Source organism: Acipenser ruthenus, chromosome 1 (genome assembly GCF_902713425.1).
Source record: "Acipenser ruthenus chromosome 1, fAciRut3.2 maternal haplotype, whole genome shotgun sequence".
NCBI classification, from domain to species: Eukaryota; Metazoa; Chordata; class Actinopteri; order Acipenseriformes; family Acipenseridae; genus Acipenser; species Acipenser ruthenus.
Genome location: NC_081189.1, coordinates 50,121,506 through 50,142,588, shown reverse-complemented (window position 1 = coordinate 50,142,588; position 21,083 = coordinate 50,121,506). Strand labels below are relative to the sequence as shown.

Below are 21,083 nucleotides of genomic sequence, written 5' to 3'. Positions count from 1 at the left end.
TGGGCTACATGGTGCGCCCGCTGCCTTTCAGAGACTGATGGACCAGGTTTTACGCCCACATCATGAATATGCAGCAGCGTATATTGATGACGTGGTGATTTACAGCTCCACCTGGCGAGAGCATTTGGCTAGGGTTGCAGCCGTTCTTCAGTCTCTAAGGGCAGCCCAGCTGACAGCTAATTTGAGGAAATGTGCGTTTGCCAAGACAGAGACTCAATATTTGGGATTTTTAATGGGAAATGGAAGGGTGAGACCTGTGGTCACCAAAATCCAGGCTTTGGTTGATGCAGCGATCCCCAAAACCAAGACTCAGGTGAGGTCACTACTGGGCTTAGCCGGTTATTACCGCCGCTTCATCCCCGAGTATGCCACAGTGGTTAACCCGTTAGTCGACCTCACCAAAAAGAGTGCGCCAAATTTAATTAAATGGTCAGCTGAGTGTCAGGGGGCATTTGATACGATTAAGCGTAAACTTTGCCAGGCCCCCACTCTTATTACCCCAGATTTCACCAAGAGATTCATCCTCCACACCGACGCCTCGGATGTAGGGTTGGGTGCAGTCTTGTCCCAAAAAGTAGCTGGAGTAGAACACCCGATATTGTACCTGAGCAAAAAAATGTTACCTCGGGAGCGTAACTACTCCGTAGTCGAAAAAGAGTGTTTGGCCATTAAATGGGCTACTCACTCTTTACGATACTACCTGCTGGGACACTCATTTGATCTGGTCACAGACCACGCCCCACTCAAGTGGTTAAGCACAATGAAGGACAGCAATGCCCGGATAACTCGGTGGTATCTGGCATTGCAGCCCTTCATGTACCATATGGTACACCGTGCGGGGAAAGACCACCAAAATGCGGATTATTTTTCCCGGGAGGGGGGAGCAATGGGAAAGGTAGATTTAGCCGAGTGTTCCTTGGGCTCCACTCTGAGCGGTGGGATATGTGACAGAAATACAATGAGTTCTGGTGATAAATCTTCCTCCCGACCTGTGAGGGCGCTAAAGAACGGGAGGAGAAGTATCTGGAAGGGCTGGCCTGACAGTTCGTTTCCGGAACCGGAAAGTGGGTCAGCCTGGAAGGAAGCGAGACTCTGTTGTAAGACCGTATTGATTTGACAGGTAAACGAGGGGCAGCTGCAAGTAATAAGGCAGCTGCAACCGTTTACCTAGATATCATGCTGGATTACATATAGGGGCCAGGGTAACGCTGTTCTTTTCCTTCGTTTGGGTTAAGCCAAGGACCGAGAAGGACGTAATCACTGTATTACTCTGCAAAGAGTTGTGTGTGTGTGTGGGTTTGTGTTTGTTCGTCTCTGTAAACTAACTGTCTGTGTCTTTGAAATCACTAGACAGCTAAACGCACATCCGGAGCTGTCGCCTTGGGCCAGCACAAGCCGGATCACCACTTCACGAACTGTCACGGAATAAAGTATATTCACGCACCACCATCACGACTGCACGCACCCAAGACGGGTGACCGTGTTTTTTGTTTCCTTTGTCAGGACTGCAACCTGTGTTCTTCAGCCCCGAGCTTTACACATCGTTGTGTATTGCCGGGGCTTATTATTTGTGGTCACTAGACCAGGACGGAAAATAAAAGCTTGTTTTCTGGATTACAGTTGTCTGCCCGTCATTCCTGCACCGCATCACTGCTACACCTGTTCCCCCTACCACCCACTTTGCCACATTATTTATTTATTTCTTAGCAGACGCCCTTATCCAGTCGTTATACAGTCGTAAACAAAAATACATTTCAAGAATCACAATACAAGTATTAATACAATTAAGAGCAAGATAAAATGCAATTACTTTGGTTCTAGCAAGTACAAGTATATGACAAAATACGATTCAATAACGGAGCAGATAACAGTGTCAGTGATAGTTACAGCAGGATATAATTAAATACAAAATACTACAGATTAAATAACACTTGTGACAGATTACAGTACTATAAAGTACAGGATTAAATGCAGTAAAATAGGTAGCAGATAAGAGCAAGTAAAGTGCACTAAGGAAGAGTGATAAGTGTCCAGAGGGAAAAGAGGAGTTCTACAGGCGCTGTCTGAAGATTAATAACTGAACAGAACTAAGCTTGGAGAAACAAACCAAGCCTAGGTTTTTTGGATATGGTGTTACCTGAACCCGGTAAGGTGACTCATTCTTTTTCTTTGACCGGTGTTATGATGAATCCTGTACCCCCTTGATATCTTGCATCCCCGAGCAATCACCAACATTTTGCGCTTGCGCAGATCTCTCTAGATTGATTTGGAGCATGTGCATATTTCTTTAATAGAAGTCTGCGTGTGTGGCCGTGAACGTGCATTTTGTCCGCTATTGCTGTGCTTACGAAAACGGTAGTAATGTTGCTCAACTACCCGAGCTACTTCGAGTCTTATTTCACGATGTATTTATTTTATTTATTTTACTGTGGTTTTATTTTAATAATGCAAACGTACAATTTAAAACACACACACAGTAGCATATAATAATATTTTATCACCAAGTTATAAAAGAAAAAATAATCGACCATAGAAATTAAAAGGGAATCATACTTTTTAAAAAGCTGCAATACTGTAAATGTTAAGAAATTAATTATTTGAGAAAAATACAAATTGTAAAGCAGTAAGCAATAAAGAAATGCTGCGATATTAAATCATGTTTTGTTTTTCACAGCACCAGAGGAGCTGAAATACACCTTTAATTTTCTTTTTTAATGAAAAGTTCTAAAAACATCATCATTTATTATTTGACGTGGCTGAAGTTGGCTTCTTATTCGCCCAGCTTCTTATTCGCTTCATATTCAGTCTAAGTGTGAAATGCAATTCTCAAACTTGCATAATTAGCACTGCATTTAAGGGATTAAATCGAGTTGGGCCACTTATTTATCTGCTGGTACACGAAGGGGGGTGTCTCCTCTATAGAAATTACCTGTATGAGCATGTCTAGACCCCCTGAACACATCAGGTACAAACTTAGAATCCTATTGCATTTAGAAAGGCTTCAAGGCAGGTGATACGAAATATTTCAGCTCCTCTGGTGCTGTGAAAAACAAAACATGATTTAATATCGCAGCATTTCTTTATTTCTTACTGCTTTACAATTTGTATTTTTCTCAAATAATGAATTTCTTAACATTTACAGTATTGCAGCTTTTTAAAAAGTATGATTCCCTTTTAATTTCTATGGTTGATTCCTTTTTCTTTTATAACTTGGTGATAAAATATTATTATATGTTACTGTGTGTGTTTTAATTTTTTTTGTAAAATAAATCAAATAAATACATCGTGAAATAAGACTCGAAGTAGCTCGGGTTGTTGAGCAACATTACTACCGTTTTCGTAAGCACAGCAATAGTGGACAAAATGCACGTTCACGGCGACACACGCAGACTTCTATTAAAGAAATATGCACATGCTCCAAATCAATCTAGAGAGATCTGCGCAAGCGCAAAATCTTGGTGATTGCTCGGGGATGCAAGATATCAAGGGGGTGCCGAATCATCATAACACCGGAACGCCTTAGCCCTAACGCTACATCCATTCTCCTGCCTCTTAACTGTATTTAGAAAACAATTAACACATGCTTATACCAAACCAATAAACGTTAAACAATACAGAGGCTTAATATCAACATCAATATTAATTTAAGTAAACGTTCTCTAACTAAAACTGCGAGATCTAAACATATTTTATGAATCTAGTACAGGCTAGTAGCTTATTCACTTTCCGATCACAAATACACTTGCTAATTTACCTTCTACTTCATGAATATAACCCTCGATCCAATTCCTGTACCGTTTCTGCTGTATGTTTTTTGTAATCCTTGCATTATTATCTGCCCAATTATTAATGTCTTCAACTTATTTCAGGAACACAGTGATATTACCAGTAGCTGCGGCGGCCATGTCAGTTGCTCGCACACCAAGCCTCGTTTTCAACCAAACATGGCCGCTGCATGAATAAGGCGCGCTCAGCACAAGGGCAGTAATATCCCATACATAATGTTGGTGGTTGTCTTCGAATTGAAAGGGAACCGGGCATTAGGGCGACCGGGCTTGTTAATTCCTGTCACATGGACAGAGATGCTAATTCATGTACTGTCCGGGTCAAACGCGGACGGTGGCACCTAATGTAAACGCCTTTTCTTCTGAAAAAAATCTTTAATTTTGTGACATTGGTGGGTGTATTGCAAATAATCTTTTTGGAAAATGTAATACTGTACCGTACAAATAAAAACTATGTTGACATAGTCGCGCAGGCTGCGAAAATTAGCAGATCTGACCAAATACAGTAAAACATAAATTGCACTATTAGCCTGTACAATCAAAAGTGATTCATCGATCTGCCTGGCGCTCGAGTCCTAGGGATGTTAATAGAACGCTGATGGTTGATTCAAGATGGCGGACTTGAATGCAAAACAAATACAGAAAAGGTAACACTGGGTACTAATTAATGAAACCTTGATGTAAAATAGCACTTGGTTCAAAGGAATATCGTTCTGTAACAGCATGTGACTTTCTAGTTGATGCTGTAAAACAAACGAAAAGAAACCGACCATTGGCAGTTGACCGTAGAAGTTCGCCACACCCAGATTTGCATCATAAATATTTTCTTTGTTGTATTTGGTCTTTAATGTTGTGTGTGTGTGTGTGTGTGTGTGTGTGTATATATATATATATATATATATATATATATATATATATATATATATATATATATATATATATAATATGTTTTCCATTTCTGGTTAGTAAGCGACGTGTAATTATCCTTACTACTTATACTGTGTTATTACTTTTTTAAATATATAAATCGTTGGTTTTGTTTAGCTGTGAGTAGGTGTCCTTGTGCAGGCGTACTGTAGAATCGGTTATCCTTATTTGTTTATTTGTTGTTTTTTTGGTGTTGTCATACAAATGTTTCTCCTTTAATGCAGTGTCAAGATTGCACCCGGAGCTGTTGTTTGTGTGGAAAGCGAAATTAGAGGAGATGTAACCATTGGTAAGTAACGCAGTAACACCCATGAAATCCTGTATTCAAAACTAAATCACGCATTAGAAAAAAAAAAAGTGCTTGACTGGTATTGTTTTGTCTCAAATTAAATGCAACTGAAGCTATATTGATCTGGAAAATGTATATAACTTGAAATGCATTTGATAGGTAGTATCAGCATTTTACTACCAAATTAAATTGAACGATGCTTGGTGTTTATTGTTTGAATAATAATATAGACACTGATACGTTTTAAATTAGAGAGAGAGTCTTAGAACTTTTAATTTGTGAATATTGCACAGCAAAGCCAACAAACATGTTAAGTGGTGCACACTTTTCTGAGAGTGGCCTGCCAGGTTCCATGTAAGCACTGGTTCTGCAAAATAATGTACAACATTTGCATTTTGAATTACCACCCCAGATATTCTGCACTTGTTATTTGCAACTGTACTTTGGCTGAGTGACTCATAGATATTGTATCATGGCTGTTTGTTCCAATAGGACCAAGAACAGTGGTTCACCCAAAAGCACGCATATTAGCAGAAGCAGGGCCGATAGTTATTGGAGAAGGAAATCTGATTGAAGAGCAAGCCCTCCTTATAAACTGGTTAGTATGCTGTTTTTAACTTCTTACGAAATAGGTTTTTCCTCTTTTGTATGTGTTCACAGTTCAGAGATTTTTAGACTTTTGGCTTCTTTCTGTTTTATAGCTTTCCTGAAAATATCATACCTGATAAGAAAGATGTGGAACCAAAGACGATGACAATTGGAATAAACAATGTTTTTGAAGTTGGATGCAGTATCCTTTTTCTTTAGATCTGTTAACTTTGACTGAATAAAATCGTTCTTCTAATTATTTCAGTTAAAGGGGTTTAGTGCCCAAGCTGGTGAGTCAGTTGGAGCCTTTCAAAGACAACTAGACTAAGTTCTGCGATCATCAGGTACTTGGCATGGGATGAGCATTGATGAGCCAAATGGCCTTCTGATGTTTGTAACACACTTACAGGTATAGACCAGACATTGATGTTTTTGTCTCTATTTCTGTTGTATACTGTATTATATGCTTCTAGGTGATGTTTTGCACTTGCAAAATATATATGGACAAAATTATCTGCTGGCATACTGGCCTGTTACTATAGTTTAACCTAACCTAACCCTGCAGGTCATTATCTGCCAAATAAGGACCCCCCACATTGGTCATTAATGCTTAAATGCTGTACATAATCTGCTCTGAGGCATAACTACAGAAACAGATGTCTAACATTTTAAATACATCTTTAAAAAATAATGCTTTCCTGAACTGATTTCATGCAGTATCACAGGCTATGAAAATTGGAGATAACAACGTAGTTGAGTCCAAAGGTAAGATCCCCCCCCCCCCCCCCTACATTTGTTTATGAATTACATTTGTGTGGTTTCAATATGTTCACTAGGCTGGTACTCAATACTATGTAATTATTTAATCTCCAGTTTAGGTTTTAAACATTGGATGGTGTGATATTAAATTCCAGATTTTATATTGTTTTGCAAAATGTGACCTTATGGTCTCAAACTCTGTGTTTTAATCTTTTCAGTGCTGTATGCTTTATACTGTGCCGGGAGTGCAATCTTGCGTTTATGAACTTGTCTACATTTAACCTCCTTTGCTGTCGTGGCAGTTTAAGGTGGAAAATGCAGTGTTTCACCAGGTTTAACCATAGAGGCTGTCGATATAGCTTCAGCCTATAAAATGCAGAATTTTGCATTCCTGTTGAATACAACACTGTAATTACAATTACCATCAAATTAATAAAATATAACCATGTCATACTTATTTGTTCTTTCCATAAAAACAACTTCTAAACAGATATATTATTTAGCAAAACTACATTTATATCGGGGTATTTATATTAATATTGTTTTATTTGTCTTTGATAAAATTGCATTAATAAAAAAAATACTATTAATATAGAGACTGATTCATGTTTTGTCTTCAAGCCGAAGTAGGAAGGAATGTAATTCTGACAAGTGGTTGCATCATTGGAGCCTGCTGCCAGGTTAATACATGTGAAGTCATCCCAGAGAATACAGTAATCTATGGTTCAGGGTGCATGCGCAGAGTGCAGACAGAAAGGCCACAGGTAAGCCGCTATTGATATTATTCAAAGAGATTTTTACAGAGTAGCCCATTTAGCATGTCAATGGTGAAAGTTCATGGAAGGGGTACCGATTTTTACCCCAAATAGAATTTTGGTGATGCGGTCTCTTAGCATTTGTTTCTCAAATCAGTTGCATAATCGGCATGTGAGATGCAGAATATGAGCTTTATTAAAATTCTGAATTCTTTAAATCATAAAATGCAACGTTTTTCAGTAAGATAATGGGCAAAATATGTTTGTAAAATGCCTGTGTTTTGTAAACTTTGGCAGCTTTTTCTTTTCCTAAAAAGGGACAAATATAAAGCCATCACTAACATGAAAAAGTAGATCAACATGATTTGTCCACTGTACGGTATGTAAAAAGGCAACAGACAAATGCCTTGATATTGATATACTGTGTGTAAAAGTATAAGTGTGATATATAGACAGTCAGAGGGAATAACCGAAAGACCCTGTATACCAGAGATTATGATTAGGGCTTCTGATTTTCGGTTTTTATTAATTACATTTTTCGGTGCTTATTTTTAGCTATTTTCGAGCTTTATGTAAATGTTTTTTTCGGGGCTTTATCTTTTTTATATAGTGTAGGAAATTGTTTTCAGTTACTGTCCAAATTGCTTGGCCGTTTTTTTCTGTCAAAATATGTATAGTAGTAACTCGACAGTACTTTCACACTTAAGTTGTACCTTCTTTCCTTTGTTGTCTTCCACAATGTACCCCTTATGGTCACGGGTACATTGTTTTGGGGTTTTTGTGTGTAGGCATTATTTTACATTTTGCCACAATTTGCAATTCTGTTTTAAATCCTCTGTATCTTATCTGTAATGCAGGTTTAAATCCCACGAACAAGCCTCCATTACTAATTGTAATCTTGTTTTAAATCTCGCAAGCGGAGTCTCCCAATAGAAATGTAGGAAAGTATTCAGAACGAATCAATGATGTATACAAGACAGGAAGGAGGGACATCTATTTTTTTTTTTTTTTTTTTTTAGTAGTAGATTTCTTTTTTTAAATGGGAAGGGGTGGTCAGCAGGAATTGAGTAACCACTTCCACTGTTTTTCTGGTGTTGATTGGACTATACACCGATTTTTTTTGTATCACAGGGGTTTTATCCGTTTTTATCAGTTAAAACCGAACATCAGAAGCCCTAATTATGATATATAGTAACTTGTGCTAAAGAAGGTCTGAGTTTCCTCTTAATAGGACTAGCTGTTCCAGGTATATGCAAATGTATAAATTGTGACATATATATACTGTACATCCACCTCCACTATATTATTTATCTGTCTATCACTGTGAATAATTGCACCTGATATTTTGTGTAAAATATTACTTTATTGATTCCAAACTAAATCAGTTTGTTAAAGAAGAAATGGAAGTTTGCAATGTTTTGTTAGATTTGCTTTTTAGGATTTCCTTACAGCCGTCTCATTTTCTGTTTTCTGATCTAATTACCAGCCCCAGACTCTTCAGTTAGATTTCCTCATGAAGATTCTTCCCAATTACCATCACCTGAAGAAGACTTTAAAAGGAAACTCAACTCCTGCAAAAAACTGAAGTGATCAAATATTTTCAAAAATAATGTGGTCTGTGCACAGAAGACAAAATTGCACAGCAATGAAGAAGCGGTTTCACTAGATGTACTTTGTGTTTAAATGAAGGCTTTATGATTTGCTGTTTTAAAACTAGGCATTTTTTAAATGACGATATGTTTATTTGAACTTCATCAGATTGGTTGCCAGGGTACAATGTTACTTATACCTATTATGGTATATAAACAAAGCTGTGTCTTTTCTGTCCCGTCATGAACCATTCCAACTCTACATCATAACTTCAAAATGATAGTTATAAAAAGTTTTAACTTGTCAATCTTTTTGTTCCAGTATTGCAAATACACTGGCATCAACTGATTAAACAGAGTTATACAGTTCTTTTCAAGGGGTTTAATGGTCACTCATACCAATGAGTCATTGCCAGATTGTCTGTCCGGTATGCGTTGAGCAGCCTTACCACAATATGTTGAGTAAACTTTTACAATCTTTTTTTTTAGCTTGGTAGAAAATTAGATAGTTAAAGAATATAAATGCAGTAGGATCTCAAGATTCTAAGTGGGCCAAACTTACTGTTAAAAAACAACAACACTCATAGTGACCATCTTTTAGCACAAACCAGTTAAATTTTCCTCAGAGCCAGCAACAGACTGCTTTTCAGATGGAAAACCAGCTTTACTGGTATTTAATAATTTATAATTATTACTTGCTTAAGATTCTTAAAACCCCACAGTATGAGTGAAGCTTTTAGGATACAACCCATGTCTGACATTATAAAATGGCTTGGATAAATTAAGTGCTGCGATTGGCTGAACAAGATCACATGATGGTACGGTAATAATTGTCTTACAGCACGGCTATGACATCATAGCCCAACTTACTTACCTAATCTATTAATATTACTACGCCTTAATAGTAACAATTATCTAAACAGTGTTTCTATAGGTAAAAATATCAGCATACAACTGAAACAGCATTTAAATCACTCAACAATCTTTTTTTTTTTTTCATCTGTCACTAAGAATTACAGAAAAATTGGCAAATATACTGTGGTATGGTCAGAGAACAGAACAAAGAAAACTCTCAGGTAAGGAGTAGCAGTAAGACTTTATTGCAAAGCCACCTGAGAAATCACCATGTAAGTCTCACTCAGCAGGTAATATATATGCAGGAGCGGCATCTACTTATTAAACTAAATATAGGCTTATAAAACTGACTAGTGAGTATGCAATGTTTAAACTCGACATAACAGATACCTCTCACCACTACCCTCCGATTTCAGAAACATATTTAAAACAAAATTAAAATCTCTCCTGCTCTCTGCTGACACAACCGTTGGGCTTTTAAACAAGGTCGGGTTCGGCATATAATTCTATTGTGGTCGCTGTGCAAACTGACACGGAAGTCGTTTAGTCCACATATCATCTGATGCTGGTTTACAATCTAGGGAAATGAAGCTGGTCACCGGCCATCAATGTGAAAACAGCCTCTGAAATTATTGGTCAGCATCTCTTGAACACCGCAAAACCTGAATAGGGCCATTTCCTACACACACATACACACACATTGCTCGGAAGCTCCTCCCTTGATGTCAAGTGCCAGTGCAGTGTTGGCTGTTCTATGAATCCTCCCTCTGATGTGGGAAATCAATCTGTTTTCAATTCCCAAATGCCATTTTATCTCGAAAATGTTACTATAATGGGAATGTTCAATGTAAAGTTTATGACAAATAAAAAAGGTACAAAATATATGCATTCCGGTTTAGGTAAGACAATTTTCGTGCCTCACAACGCACCCAGGAATTGTCTTGCTGCACACCCTGTCGTGGGTTATTTCTTACATAAAGTGTATATCAAATGAAAAATCCCTAATATTGGTTCCTGACCTGACCGTAGAACTATCCTGTGTTGCTATAGGTCTGTTCGTGATGAGCACTGTGCTGATTAAACTTGGCTATATCCCTTTCTGATCTCAAGTCTTTGTATTCTGCAGTATAATTAATGGGGATCTAAGGAGGATTTAATTTAAATATAATTTCAATATAGAAAGGGACCCCTAGTGCTAACCAGTTTAGATGAAATCATAAATAACATTTTGCAGGGGGACAGACAATACTGTTAAATAAATATAACCCTGATTGAAACAATAACTGTTGCATTTTGTGTTTGTCCTATTGTTTCAAAGTGATTTTATTGTGTGATAACCAAAAAAACATTTATTTACTTTGGCGTGTTTATCCAATTTCACAACTGCTAGTCATTAATGCTCCACTAGGGGGCATATCTACACCACACATTATTACTACATTTACTAGAATTGATCTGTGCGCAATTGGAGGAAAAAAAAACTAAATGGATAGGTCAGTGTGAATATATAGCTAACATTTGTTGATAGTTGTTAATAGTAATAATAACAGTAATAAATAAAGGGTGCTGGAAGGAACTATTCCACATCCCAATAGAACAGCATTGTACTTCTGTGTCATTGATGCCACCAGCTTATAGCTGTGGATTTAAACATAAAACAATTTCAGTTACCAATAGGTGACGATTTTCTGAAATTTTGCAATAAACAGTACAGGATGGCTATGATTCTCATGAATGATTATAGTTCAAGCTCTTTTTTTTTTCTTCTGGTCACCTGTGCCACAGGTTGAGATAATTACTGGCCCCCTCACATACATAACAATTATTATTATTTATTTCTTAGCAGACGCCCTTATCCAGGGCGACTTACAATCGTAAGCAAAAACATTTCAAGCGTTACAATACAAGTAATACAATAAGAGCAAGAAATACAATAACTTTTGTTCAAGCAAAGTACAAGTTTGACAAACCACAATTCAATAATACAGCAGGTAATAGTGATAGTTACATCAGGATATGATTAAATAGTGATAGTTACATCAGGATGTGATTAAATACAAAGTACTACAGGTTAAAAACTTGGCAGATTACAGTATTCTGAAGTACAGGATTAAATGCAGTAAAATAGGGGCTGATAAGAGCAAAATAAAGCACATTTACATGAAGGGTGATAGTGTCCCAGGATACAAACAGAGGAGTTCTACAGGTGCTGTTTGAAGAGGTGAGTCTTAAGGAGGCGCCGGAATGTGGTGAGGGACTGGGCAGTCCTAACATCTGTAGGAAGGTCATTCCACCACTGCGGAGCAAGGGTGGAGAAGGAGCGGGCTTTGGAGGCAGGGGAGCGTAGCGGTGGTAGAGCTAGTCTTCTAGTGCAGGCGGAGCTGAGAGGTCGAGTGGGGGTGTAGGGAAAGATGAGGGTCTGGAGGTAGCTGGGTGCAGACTGGTCAAGGCATCTGTAGGCTAGTACAAGAGTCTTGAACTGGATGCGAGCGGTGATCGGGAGCCAGTGGAGCGAGCGGAGTAGTGGAGTAGCGTGGGCGAAGCGAGGCAGAGAGAACACCAGGCGGGCAGCAGAGTTCTGGATGAGCTGGAGCGGACGGGTGGCGGACGCAGGGAGGCCAGCCAGGAGGGAGTTGCAGTAGTCTAGGCGGGAGAGTACCAGGGCCTGGACCAGGAGCTGGGTAGCATAGTTGGTGAGGAAGGGTCGGATTCTTCGGATGTTGCTCAGGAAGAATCGGCAAGTGCGTGCCAGAGTGGAGATGTGCTGGGAATAAGAGAGGCAGGGGTCCAGGGTGACTCCAAGGTTCTTAGCTGAGGAAGAGGGAGAGAGTGTGGTAGATTCCAGAGGAACAGAGATGGAGAGATCAGAGGAGGGGGAGGAGGAGGGAAAGAAAAGGAGGTCAGATTTAGAGAGGTTGAGTTTGAGGTGATGCGAGTGCATCCAGGAGGAAATAGCAGACAGACAGGTAGAGATACGGGAGGAGATGGTGGAGTCAGGGGTGGGGAAGGAGAGGAAAATCTGAGCATCATCAGCATAGAAATGGTATGAGAAACCATAGGATGCGATGAGGGGGCCCAGGGAGCGGGTGTAGAGAGAGAACAGGAGAGGACCCAAGACTGACCCTTGGGGGACTCCAGTTAAGAGAGGGTGAGGTGTGGAGGAACAATTTAAATGCAATTTGAAATTTACCTTTGTCATTATACTGGTTACATTTGTATAACTGTCTGTCACAGAAATACAGAGATTTAGAATGCAAACATTGCCTTCTACATTAAAATAATATAGTTGCCAGAAGCTGTTTGTTAACCTGGTCTGAAGGCAGTGTATCCCTATTGGACAGCTAACTGTAGGCTGACCCATAGGCTAAAGATAAACTGTTTAACAAGAATGATGTAGAAAGTAGGCAAATATAAATAAATAATTATTAGTTAAGGATATGCATATCTCCACCCCCTGCCCCCGCTTTGAGCAGATACTGTAATTGTAAAGAGTTTTATGCTGAGTTGGTGAATTATTGTATCTTGAGGAAATCTCACCCAGGCTTTGGACAATACCCCCTACCAGCGCTCCAGATGAGCTGCGTACTGGGTGTTTTACGCATGAATTACGTATTATATTTATATTTAAAGCATAAAGAATACACATAGCAATTAGGCAGCACAGCTTGAGTTTGCATGTTATCAAGCTTCTTGTACTTTGTTGGTTCCTGGCATCTCAATGGTCAATTGTGAAAATGCTGCATGCGGAAGCTCGAGAACGGATCATAGAAATGACGGGACAGCTAAGTGTAGCCTGCCTGGGAATTGGCAAAAACGTGTGATCAATTATAAAATAAATACAGTAGTCTGTGTATGGAGAGAGTCGGGATGCTTTATATTGCTATAGGCGATCAATAAGAAATAGAATATTATCGTTTCTTGATTTGCATTAGTGCAGTATTAGTACAGATTTTTATAAATGTTAGAAATATATGTGCATGCAGGCATTTTGTGAAGTATATTCCATCTGAGCTGGAATTTCAAAAAAAGCACATTCTGTGTCTCTGTTTATTTGCTTTGCAGCCATATTGTTTGTGGTTAATAAATCAAATAATATTAACTGTTGTTTTTGTTTTTCACTGGGCGTGAGCTGGGGTGAAGGATAAGGCAGAAGAAGCAGCAAGGAGCAGTTAGCAGGACAGAATGTGGTCACTGACTGATGGCGACGATGCCGCACATCCCCGGGGCAGAGGACCCAGCAACCGAAACGGGATAGAAAAGATGGTCACTGACTGAGGGCGACGATGCCGACACATCTCAGGGGCGAAGGACCCAGCGACCGAAGACAGGATAGAAAAGAGGTCGCTGACTGAGGGCGACGATGCCGCACATCCCAAGGGCGGAGGACCCATCAACCGAAAACACATATGAGGGTTATGACTCGGAAAGCCGCCCCTCGAGAGGAGATGAGAGAGGTACCCAGCATCTGAGGCTTCTGTAAGGGGCGCTCGTAAAACCCCTGATTGGCCGAGACGTCACGCTGCCTGGGACCTGAAAATAAGGACAAAGCATTGAGGTTAGTATAGGACTCAGCACGAGTGACCACGTCCTGAAGAGAGGCAGAATAGAACAGAGCCTCAAGTGAGATAAGATGAGCGCAGGAGCTGTGACAGGACAGAGTTTTGCCGGGGGTCTGCTCTGACTCACGTGGTGAGAACCCCCCTGAAGGTAAGGGAGGCGGATGCCTAGCCCTGAGGTCGGGGAAGTGAGACTCACTTGCCCCCCAGAGACGACCGATGTGAAGGCATGTAAGAAGGTGGAGGAGGGGAGGAGGAGGAAAACGAAACACTAGACAGAAAAGGTGCAGGTGATCAGGTCTTAAATAGTAAATAGATGCTAATTAATGGGAGATTAGAAAATTAAAAGATTAGAAGATTAGAGGGCCCCAGCTCCACGCCCCCTGAACCTCGCAAGCTAACATTTATTGTACGATCAAGGTTTTGTACAGTAGGTCAAAGTAAAAATGTAAGGCTGTACAGTAATTAATGCATACCCCATAAGTTAGCTTTAAAGTATGTACAGTATTTACTGAAAGTACTCATGACTTCAAGGTAATGTTGCATTTTACTCACATAGGGGCCGATTTAAGGATATGTGCAAAGTGATTTGCGGCTGAAAATCACCGATATTGTTGCCAAAAACTGTTTGGTTGGTGTAAAGTGGGACTTTAGCGGTCACTAAAAACACGGTGTATGTAAAGAATGTTTTTCACCTGCCGTTCTGCACCCACTATCAAACTAGCACTTTGCCATCATTAATCCATTTAAATGATATTGAAATTAATTCAGATGAAGAAAAGAGCATGGAATTGGGCGGGGATCTGGAATACTAAGTGGCCACAAACATTATAATGAGATGTAAGGATTTTGCCTTGCACTTGGGCCTCTTACAAGGTGCAAACCATTGCAGAAGCAAGTAATTAAGAGCTGTATAAAAGCACACACCTTCAGAGACCTGTCATTGACTTCAGGATGGCTGCTGTGGTACACTTCCTGATGTAGCAACACTTGGCTCTTGTTGAGGACAGGCAGGAAAACCTTTGGAGGAGAAGGGCAAGATGGAGAAGACCCTGCATATTCAAACACGGTCACTTTGCTTGGGATGTATTGTCCTCTCCGCTTGCCTCTCTAGTGCTGTCAGCTGTGATGTGGATGGTGGCCCTCCTCCTGCTTCATGCCTGTGCTGCGTTGTGAATACGCACTGTCCTGACTGTCCTCCTGGTAACACTGACAGCATTGACTTTCTCCACTATTGAGGACAATATGGCCTCTCTGCTAGCATAACAGAACTGATGTTTGCTGAGGCTTTTCCAAATAACTCAATTTCATGCTGAGTGACCTCAGCCGTAAGGACTCTCAGCTCCTCAGAAAACGTTTCTTTTCCGTGCGCCAAGAGGATTTTTGCTCCCTTCCTCTGCCATTTTTTAATTTAGTTTGATTTTCGTGCTCCAAAAATCTCACACCGCCTACTGCTCTCTGCACTCCTAACTCACCTCACCTCTGGACTGTAAGTGCGGCCGCTAAATACCCTGATGCACAGGCAGCGCTCATTGTGACCCTCATTATCGTGATTGCGTGCTGTCTGCCTGTGTTTTGTTTGATACCTGTAGTGAAGGCAAATACCCAGCCTTATATTATTTTTTATTTTTTGTTTATGTAATAATTGTCTGCTTGCTATATTTATGGCTACTTCACGCAAGGGATCTGTTGCTTCCCCTCAATCCACACCGGAGGGAAAGCATATGAGTCACTCGACCCCGATGATTGGAATACTCGCTTGGCAGAGGTTGGACATACTTTTCATGGATCAGTTCAAGAAGAAATTGACGCAGCTTTGTGGCCTGTGATTCAAAACGTAACCGAAACTGCTACTATCCTCAGCGCTCTTAACGGGGTTGCTGATATTGCTTCCTGCATGAAGCAGCTAACTGCCAAGCAGGATATCACCTGAGCTGATCTTCGCCAGCAGAAAGACTAAATGAATCAATGCAATGTTCATATTGAAGCTATAAATGATAAGATGGCAGACCTTGAGGACAGAAATCGTCGCTGTAACGTCAGACTGGTGAGGCTTCTTGAAGGGGCTGAAAGTGATGACCCCATTCACTTTCTTCAGCAGAAAATTTCACAATGGTACCCAGCCCTGTAGCCCTCCAATGATCATCCTTTTCTGGAGTTAAATAGATCACATCACGTATATGCCGGTGGCTCTCGGGATTCCAATAGACCCTGCACTCTGATATTTGAATGCCTTTGTTATACTGACCGACAACGACTTCTCCAGGCTGCTCGAAAATCTGCTCCAGTCATCGTAAAGGGACAAAAAGCTCTCTTTTTGTGTGGATTACTCTGCTGTCACCACCGTGAAGAGGAGGGCCCTTGGTGAAGTTAGAGCGAAGTTTCACTCCCAGGAAGTGGATAACTTGAGGGGGCAGAGTGGTCCAGTGGTTAAAGTCCAGCACTTGTAACCAGCAGGTCAGCAGTTCAAATCCCACCTCTCCCACCACTGACTGACTCACTGCGTGTGACCCTGAGCAAGTCACTTAACCTCCTTGTGCTCCGTCCTGCGGATGAGATGTTAAACCTATTGTAAGTGGCTCTGCATTTAATGCGCAGTTCACAGCCTACCTCTGTAAAGGGCTTTGTGTTGGTGGTCCACTATGAAAGGCACTATATAAAGATATTATTATTATATAACTTCTTGGTATATCCAACTGTCTTGAAAATCAAACATGGTGGGGAGCGTCTGTTTTCTTTGCTCAACGTTTTCAGGACACAATGGGGTCTATTGATCTGTCTGCGCACAGGGCCCTGCGCTTCTCCTCTGTTAGTTCAGAGGAAATGTCGGTATAGATGAGCTAACTTTGCTCCGGTTTACTATTTTTCGTACTTTCAGTGTATGGCAGTGGAAACATCTTGCTTTTTCTATGACTGTCTGTGACCTGACAGGTTTGCACATTTTCACTTGTTGTTTTCTGGTATAACTTAAAAATATGAAGTTATATTTCATATTGATCTAGTTATTAGTCCTCAAAGGGATATCTACACTGCAGAGGGTATGATAACCCTATTAGGAATACTACTGCGGTGCATTATTAATAATTTGGATACGTGGCTGTGTTTATTTCCACAATCTTTAATACCTTCTTTTACTTGAAAAGTTACAAAAATAAAACATAGATTGTATTAGATTGTAATTATTAGTTTTCGACGTATAATAAAGTATTATACTAAGTATGTTTAAGAAAAATTAACCACATATTCAGTTGTAATTAAGATTCTAAATATATTCAACATTTAATAATGCATTACTAATTCTATCATGTATTAATTCAACATAGGTTAATATTACTTCATACTCAATTTAAACAGGAAATTCATAAATTGTTTAGTTACCCATCCTTAAAAGTGAAGAAATTGGCCGAGCGCCGCCCGGGGGGAGGGAGGGTTAGGTCGGCCAGGATGTCCTCAGCTCACCACGCACCAGTGACCCCTGTAGTCTGGCCGGGTGCCTGCGGGCTTGCCTGTAAACTGCCCGAGAGCTGCGTTGTCCTCCAACGCTGTAGCTCTTGGGTGGCTGCATTGTGAGTCCGCAGTGTGAAAAAAAGCGGTCAGCTGACGGCACACGCTTCGAAGGAAGTCACCGCAGGGGTGGTAGAGGTGAGCTGAGCCTAAAAATAATTGGCCATTTCCAAATTGGGGAGAAAATAATAAAAATAATTGGCAATGACTAAATTTATTAAAAAAAAAAAAAAAGTGATGTTAGAAGAGTCTTGCAAGGAAGAATTATATAGCTTTCACAGCTTGGTTAAAATGTTTCAATTTATAATTTGAAGTGTAGTCCTCTCCATTCAAGTTTTTTAAGTAAAAACAAGATGTTTTTTTCTTCAGGACTCCATGTCCCACAATGCAACAAAACCACACAACAAATGGTTTCCTCTTGAATACGGTGTTCCCAGTGATTGAGTTGAAATATTGAGATAAAAACAAACAACATTCATTTTTTGAGCGAAAAGCTAAGGAACTGCTTGGTATAAAGCTGTAATGAAATCCACGACTACCACGGATAAAAAGCTTTTATGTCAGAAGACATAGTTTTGCTGTGCATTGATTGGCTGCTGTGTGCTACATATTCGGTATATGTGGAATAAGGGAATAAGGGAATAAGGGAATAAGGGAATAAAGGAAGATTTAGTTTTGCCAAGGAGCTCAAGACAACAAACAAAGTCAGACGATATTTTCAAACTGTTAGATGATTTTATGACTTCAGCAGAAACCAGCTGGACTAATTGCATTGGGGTCTGTACTCATGTGCCGCGGCAATGATCGGAAAGCATTCTGGTGTTGTGTAAAAAATAAAAGCCGTTGCACCTCGTGCTATTTGGACACATTGCTTTTTACACCAAGAGGCACTTGCTGCGAAAGATATTGAACCAGGTCTTCACAGTGTTCTGAACACAGCGGTAACACTCCTTAATTTAATTAAATCCAGAGCAACAAAGTCTAGATGTTTTGCTGCACTTTGTGAGGAAGTGGACACAGAGCACCATTCCTTGCTCATGCATACAGAGGTGAGATGGCTATCACGAGGCAGAATGCTTATTTTACTGCATTTAATCCTGTACTTCTAGTACTGTAATCTGCCAAGTGTTTAATCTGTAGTATTTTGTATTTAATCATATCCTGATGTAACTATCACTGACACTGTTATCTGCTGTATTATTGAATTGTATTTTGTCACACTTGTACTTGCTTGAACCAAAGTCATTGTATTTATCTTGCTCTAATTGTATTATTACTTGTACTGTGATACTTGAAATGTATTTGCTTACGATTGTAAGTCGCACTTGATAAGGGCGTCTGCTAAGAAATAAATAAATAAATTAATAATAATAATAACAACAACAACAACAACAACAACAACAACAACAACAACAACAACAACAACAACAACAACAACAACAACAACAACAACAACAACAACAACAACAACAACAACAACAACAACAACAACAACAACAACAACAACAACAACAACAACAACAACCAGTATATTTCTGCTAGAATTCTGACTAAGACCAGGAAAAGTGAACATATTACCCCTGTTTTGGCCTCTTTACACTGGCTCTCTGTGCAGTATAGAATTGATTTTTAAGATTTTGCTGTTAACTTACAAGGCACTGAATGGATTAGTACCGAGTTATTTGCAGGAGTTACTGACCATGTATCTTCCAAACTGCACTCTGAGATCACAGGATGCAGGGCTGCTGGTTATTCCTAGGGTCAACAAAAGCAACACGGGAGGTACGGCTTTTTTCTTTTAGAGCTCCTAAATTATGGAATGCTCTGCCTTCGTTTGTCAGGGAAGCTGGGGCCGTTATAATATTCAAGTCAAGACTAAAAACGCACTTTTATAAAATGGCTCTTATCTTAGTGGGTTTTAATGTAACTTTAAAATTTCTGCTTTTGTATTATTATGTGGTCGAGGCTGTGTGGTTCAGTGGTTAAAAAAAGGGCTTGTAACCAGGAGGTCCCCGGTTCAAATCCCACCTCAGCCACTGACTGACTCATTGTGTGACCCTGAGCAAGTCACTTAACCTCCTTGTGCTCTGTCTTTCGGGTGAGACGTAGTTGTAAGTGACTCTGCAGCTGATGCATAGTTCACACACCCTAGTCTCTGTAAGTCGCCTTGGATAAAGGCGTCTGCTAAATAAACAAATAATAATAATTATGTGAAACTGTTATTTAAATGGTCTGACTGTGGCAGCTGTTTGTGTAACATGCTATACAAATGTATTGTGGTTTGTTCTTTTTTCTGCTATGTACTGTACAGTGCTTTGCGATACTTTTGTATACAAAGCTCAATATAAAGAAAGAAAGAAATAAACATAACCTGGCTATCGATATTATTTAACCCTTTAGGGTGTGATATTGCAGTCAACAAAGTGGCAACTATTAATAAGGGGGCATAGCCTATGAATACCTGCTTGTGCCATTCTGCAATCTACTTTATTTTTAAGATAAATGTTCAAGCTTTAAAATAATACCCTATTGAGGCGACACAACCAGGCTATCGATGTGATTCCCCCCTTAGAATGTGAGCTAATATGCAGTGCGCAACTGTGTGAATAAGTAACTAACTTCAGCCTTGAATTGGGAATAAGTAACTAACTTCAGCCCGGTCAAATGTTATGTAAAACGAACATCTTTGTTTATAGTTGTATATGCTGCGAAGCTTACTGATTTACAGGATTAAAACTTTAACCCGATGTTGTGAAAACCATAATAAATAAATATATTTAGATTAATTTTCCTTTTTTCTTACTTATATAGCCGGACTAATTTTATGTTTATTTAGGTACTGTATATTATATTTAAAAAAAACACCTTCCTCCGTGATTTTAAACAAATTTACCGTGACTGCTCCGTGATTTTTAGTACAAATTTCTGTGACAAAATCCCAGCCTTACCCAGACAACCAAACTATTTTGGCCCAACACTGGCCCAGTTCCGGCTGCCAAACTGGCCCAGGTTCGGGTGCCGGTATTGGCCCGGTGTCTTTTTGCACCTCGGGCCGATGTTGGCCCGTATGTATTGGCCCAAATGCGGCAAGCGGCTTAGAGCCATATGAAGCACATTTGGCCTACTCTCGGCCCTAATCTGGCATACGCATGGTGCAACTGGCCCACTTACTGCCCAAATGCGGCAACCGACTTGAAGCCATACGATACACATTTGGCCCGGTTTTGGAAAATTAACAATTATATTCCTAAAATTGCAGTCCTTCACTGGTAGCTGGGGTTCGAACTGGTCCACAGCTAACTTTTAAAAATACTGTTGCATAAATGAATTAGCCCTAACCATATTATAGCTATTAAATGAAATTAAACTACTGCAAATGTACTAGTAGAGACTCACTTAAAGAGAAATGAACAACTTAAAAATAATATTAAGAAATAAAAGCAGATATATCCAACTTGATATGTCATAATAAACAA

The 21,083-nt window shown here is 39.7% G+C and overlaps 1 protein-coding gene across 1 annotated transcript; it reads left to right on the top strand.

Moving 5' to 3' along the window:
- The first annotated feature begins 4,282 nt into the window (after positions 1–4,282).
- On the top strand, positions 4,283–10,830 carry LOC117420762 (dynactin subunit 6). The gene is made up of 7 exons (XM_034034376.2): positions 4,283–4,432; positions 4,937–5,001; positions 5,494–5,599; positions 5,703–5,791; positions 6,307–6,354; positions 6,970–7,112; positions 8,590–10,830. The coding sequence occupies exons 1-7, from the start codon at positions 4,398–4,400 to the stop codon at positions 8,686–8,688; spliced, it is 585 nt and encodes a 194-aa protein (XP_033890267.1). The 5' UTR covers positions 4,283–4,397; the 3' UTR covers positions 8,689–10,830.
- Positions 10,831–21,083: the final 10,253 nt, after the last annotated feature.

Coding starts and splice junctions, on each gene's coding strand:
- LOC117420762 (XM_034034376.2), top strand. CDS start 4,398: ATGGCGGACTTGAATGCAAAACAAATACAGAAAAG. Junction 5,600..5,702: donor CAAGCCCTCCTTATAAACTG/GTTAGTATGCTG, acceptor TCTGTTTTATAG/CTTTCCTGAAAATATCATAC. Junction 7,113..8,589: donor TGCAGACAGAAAGGCCACAG/GTAAGCCGCTAT, acceptor TCTAATTACCAG/CCCCAGACTCTTCAGTTAGA.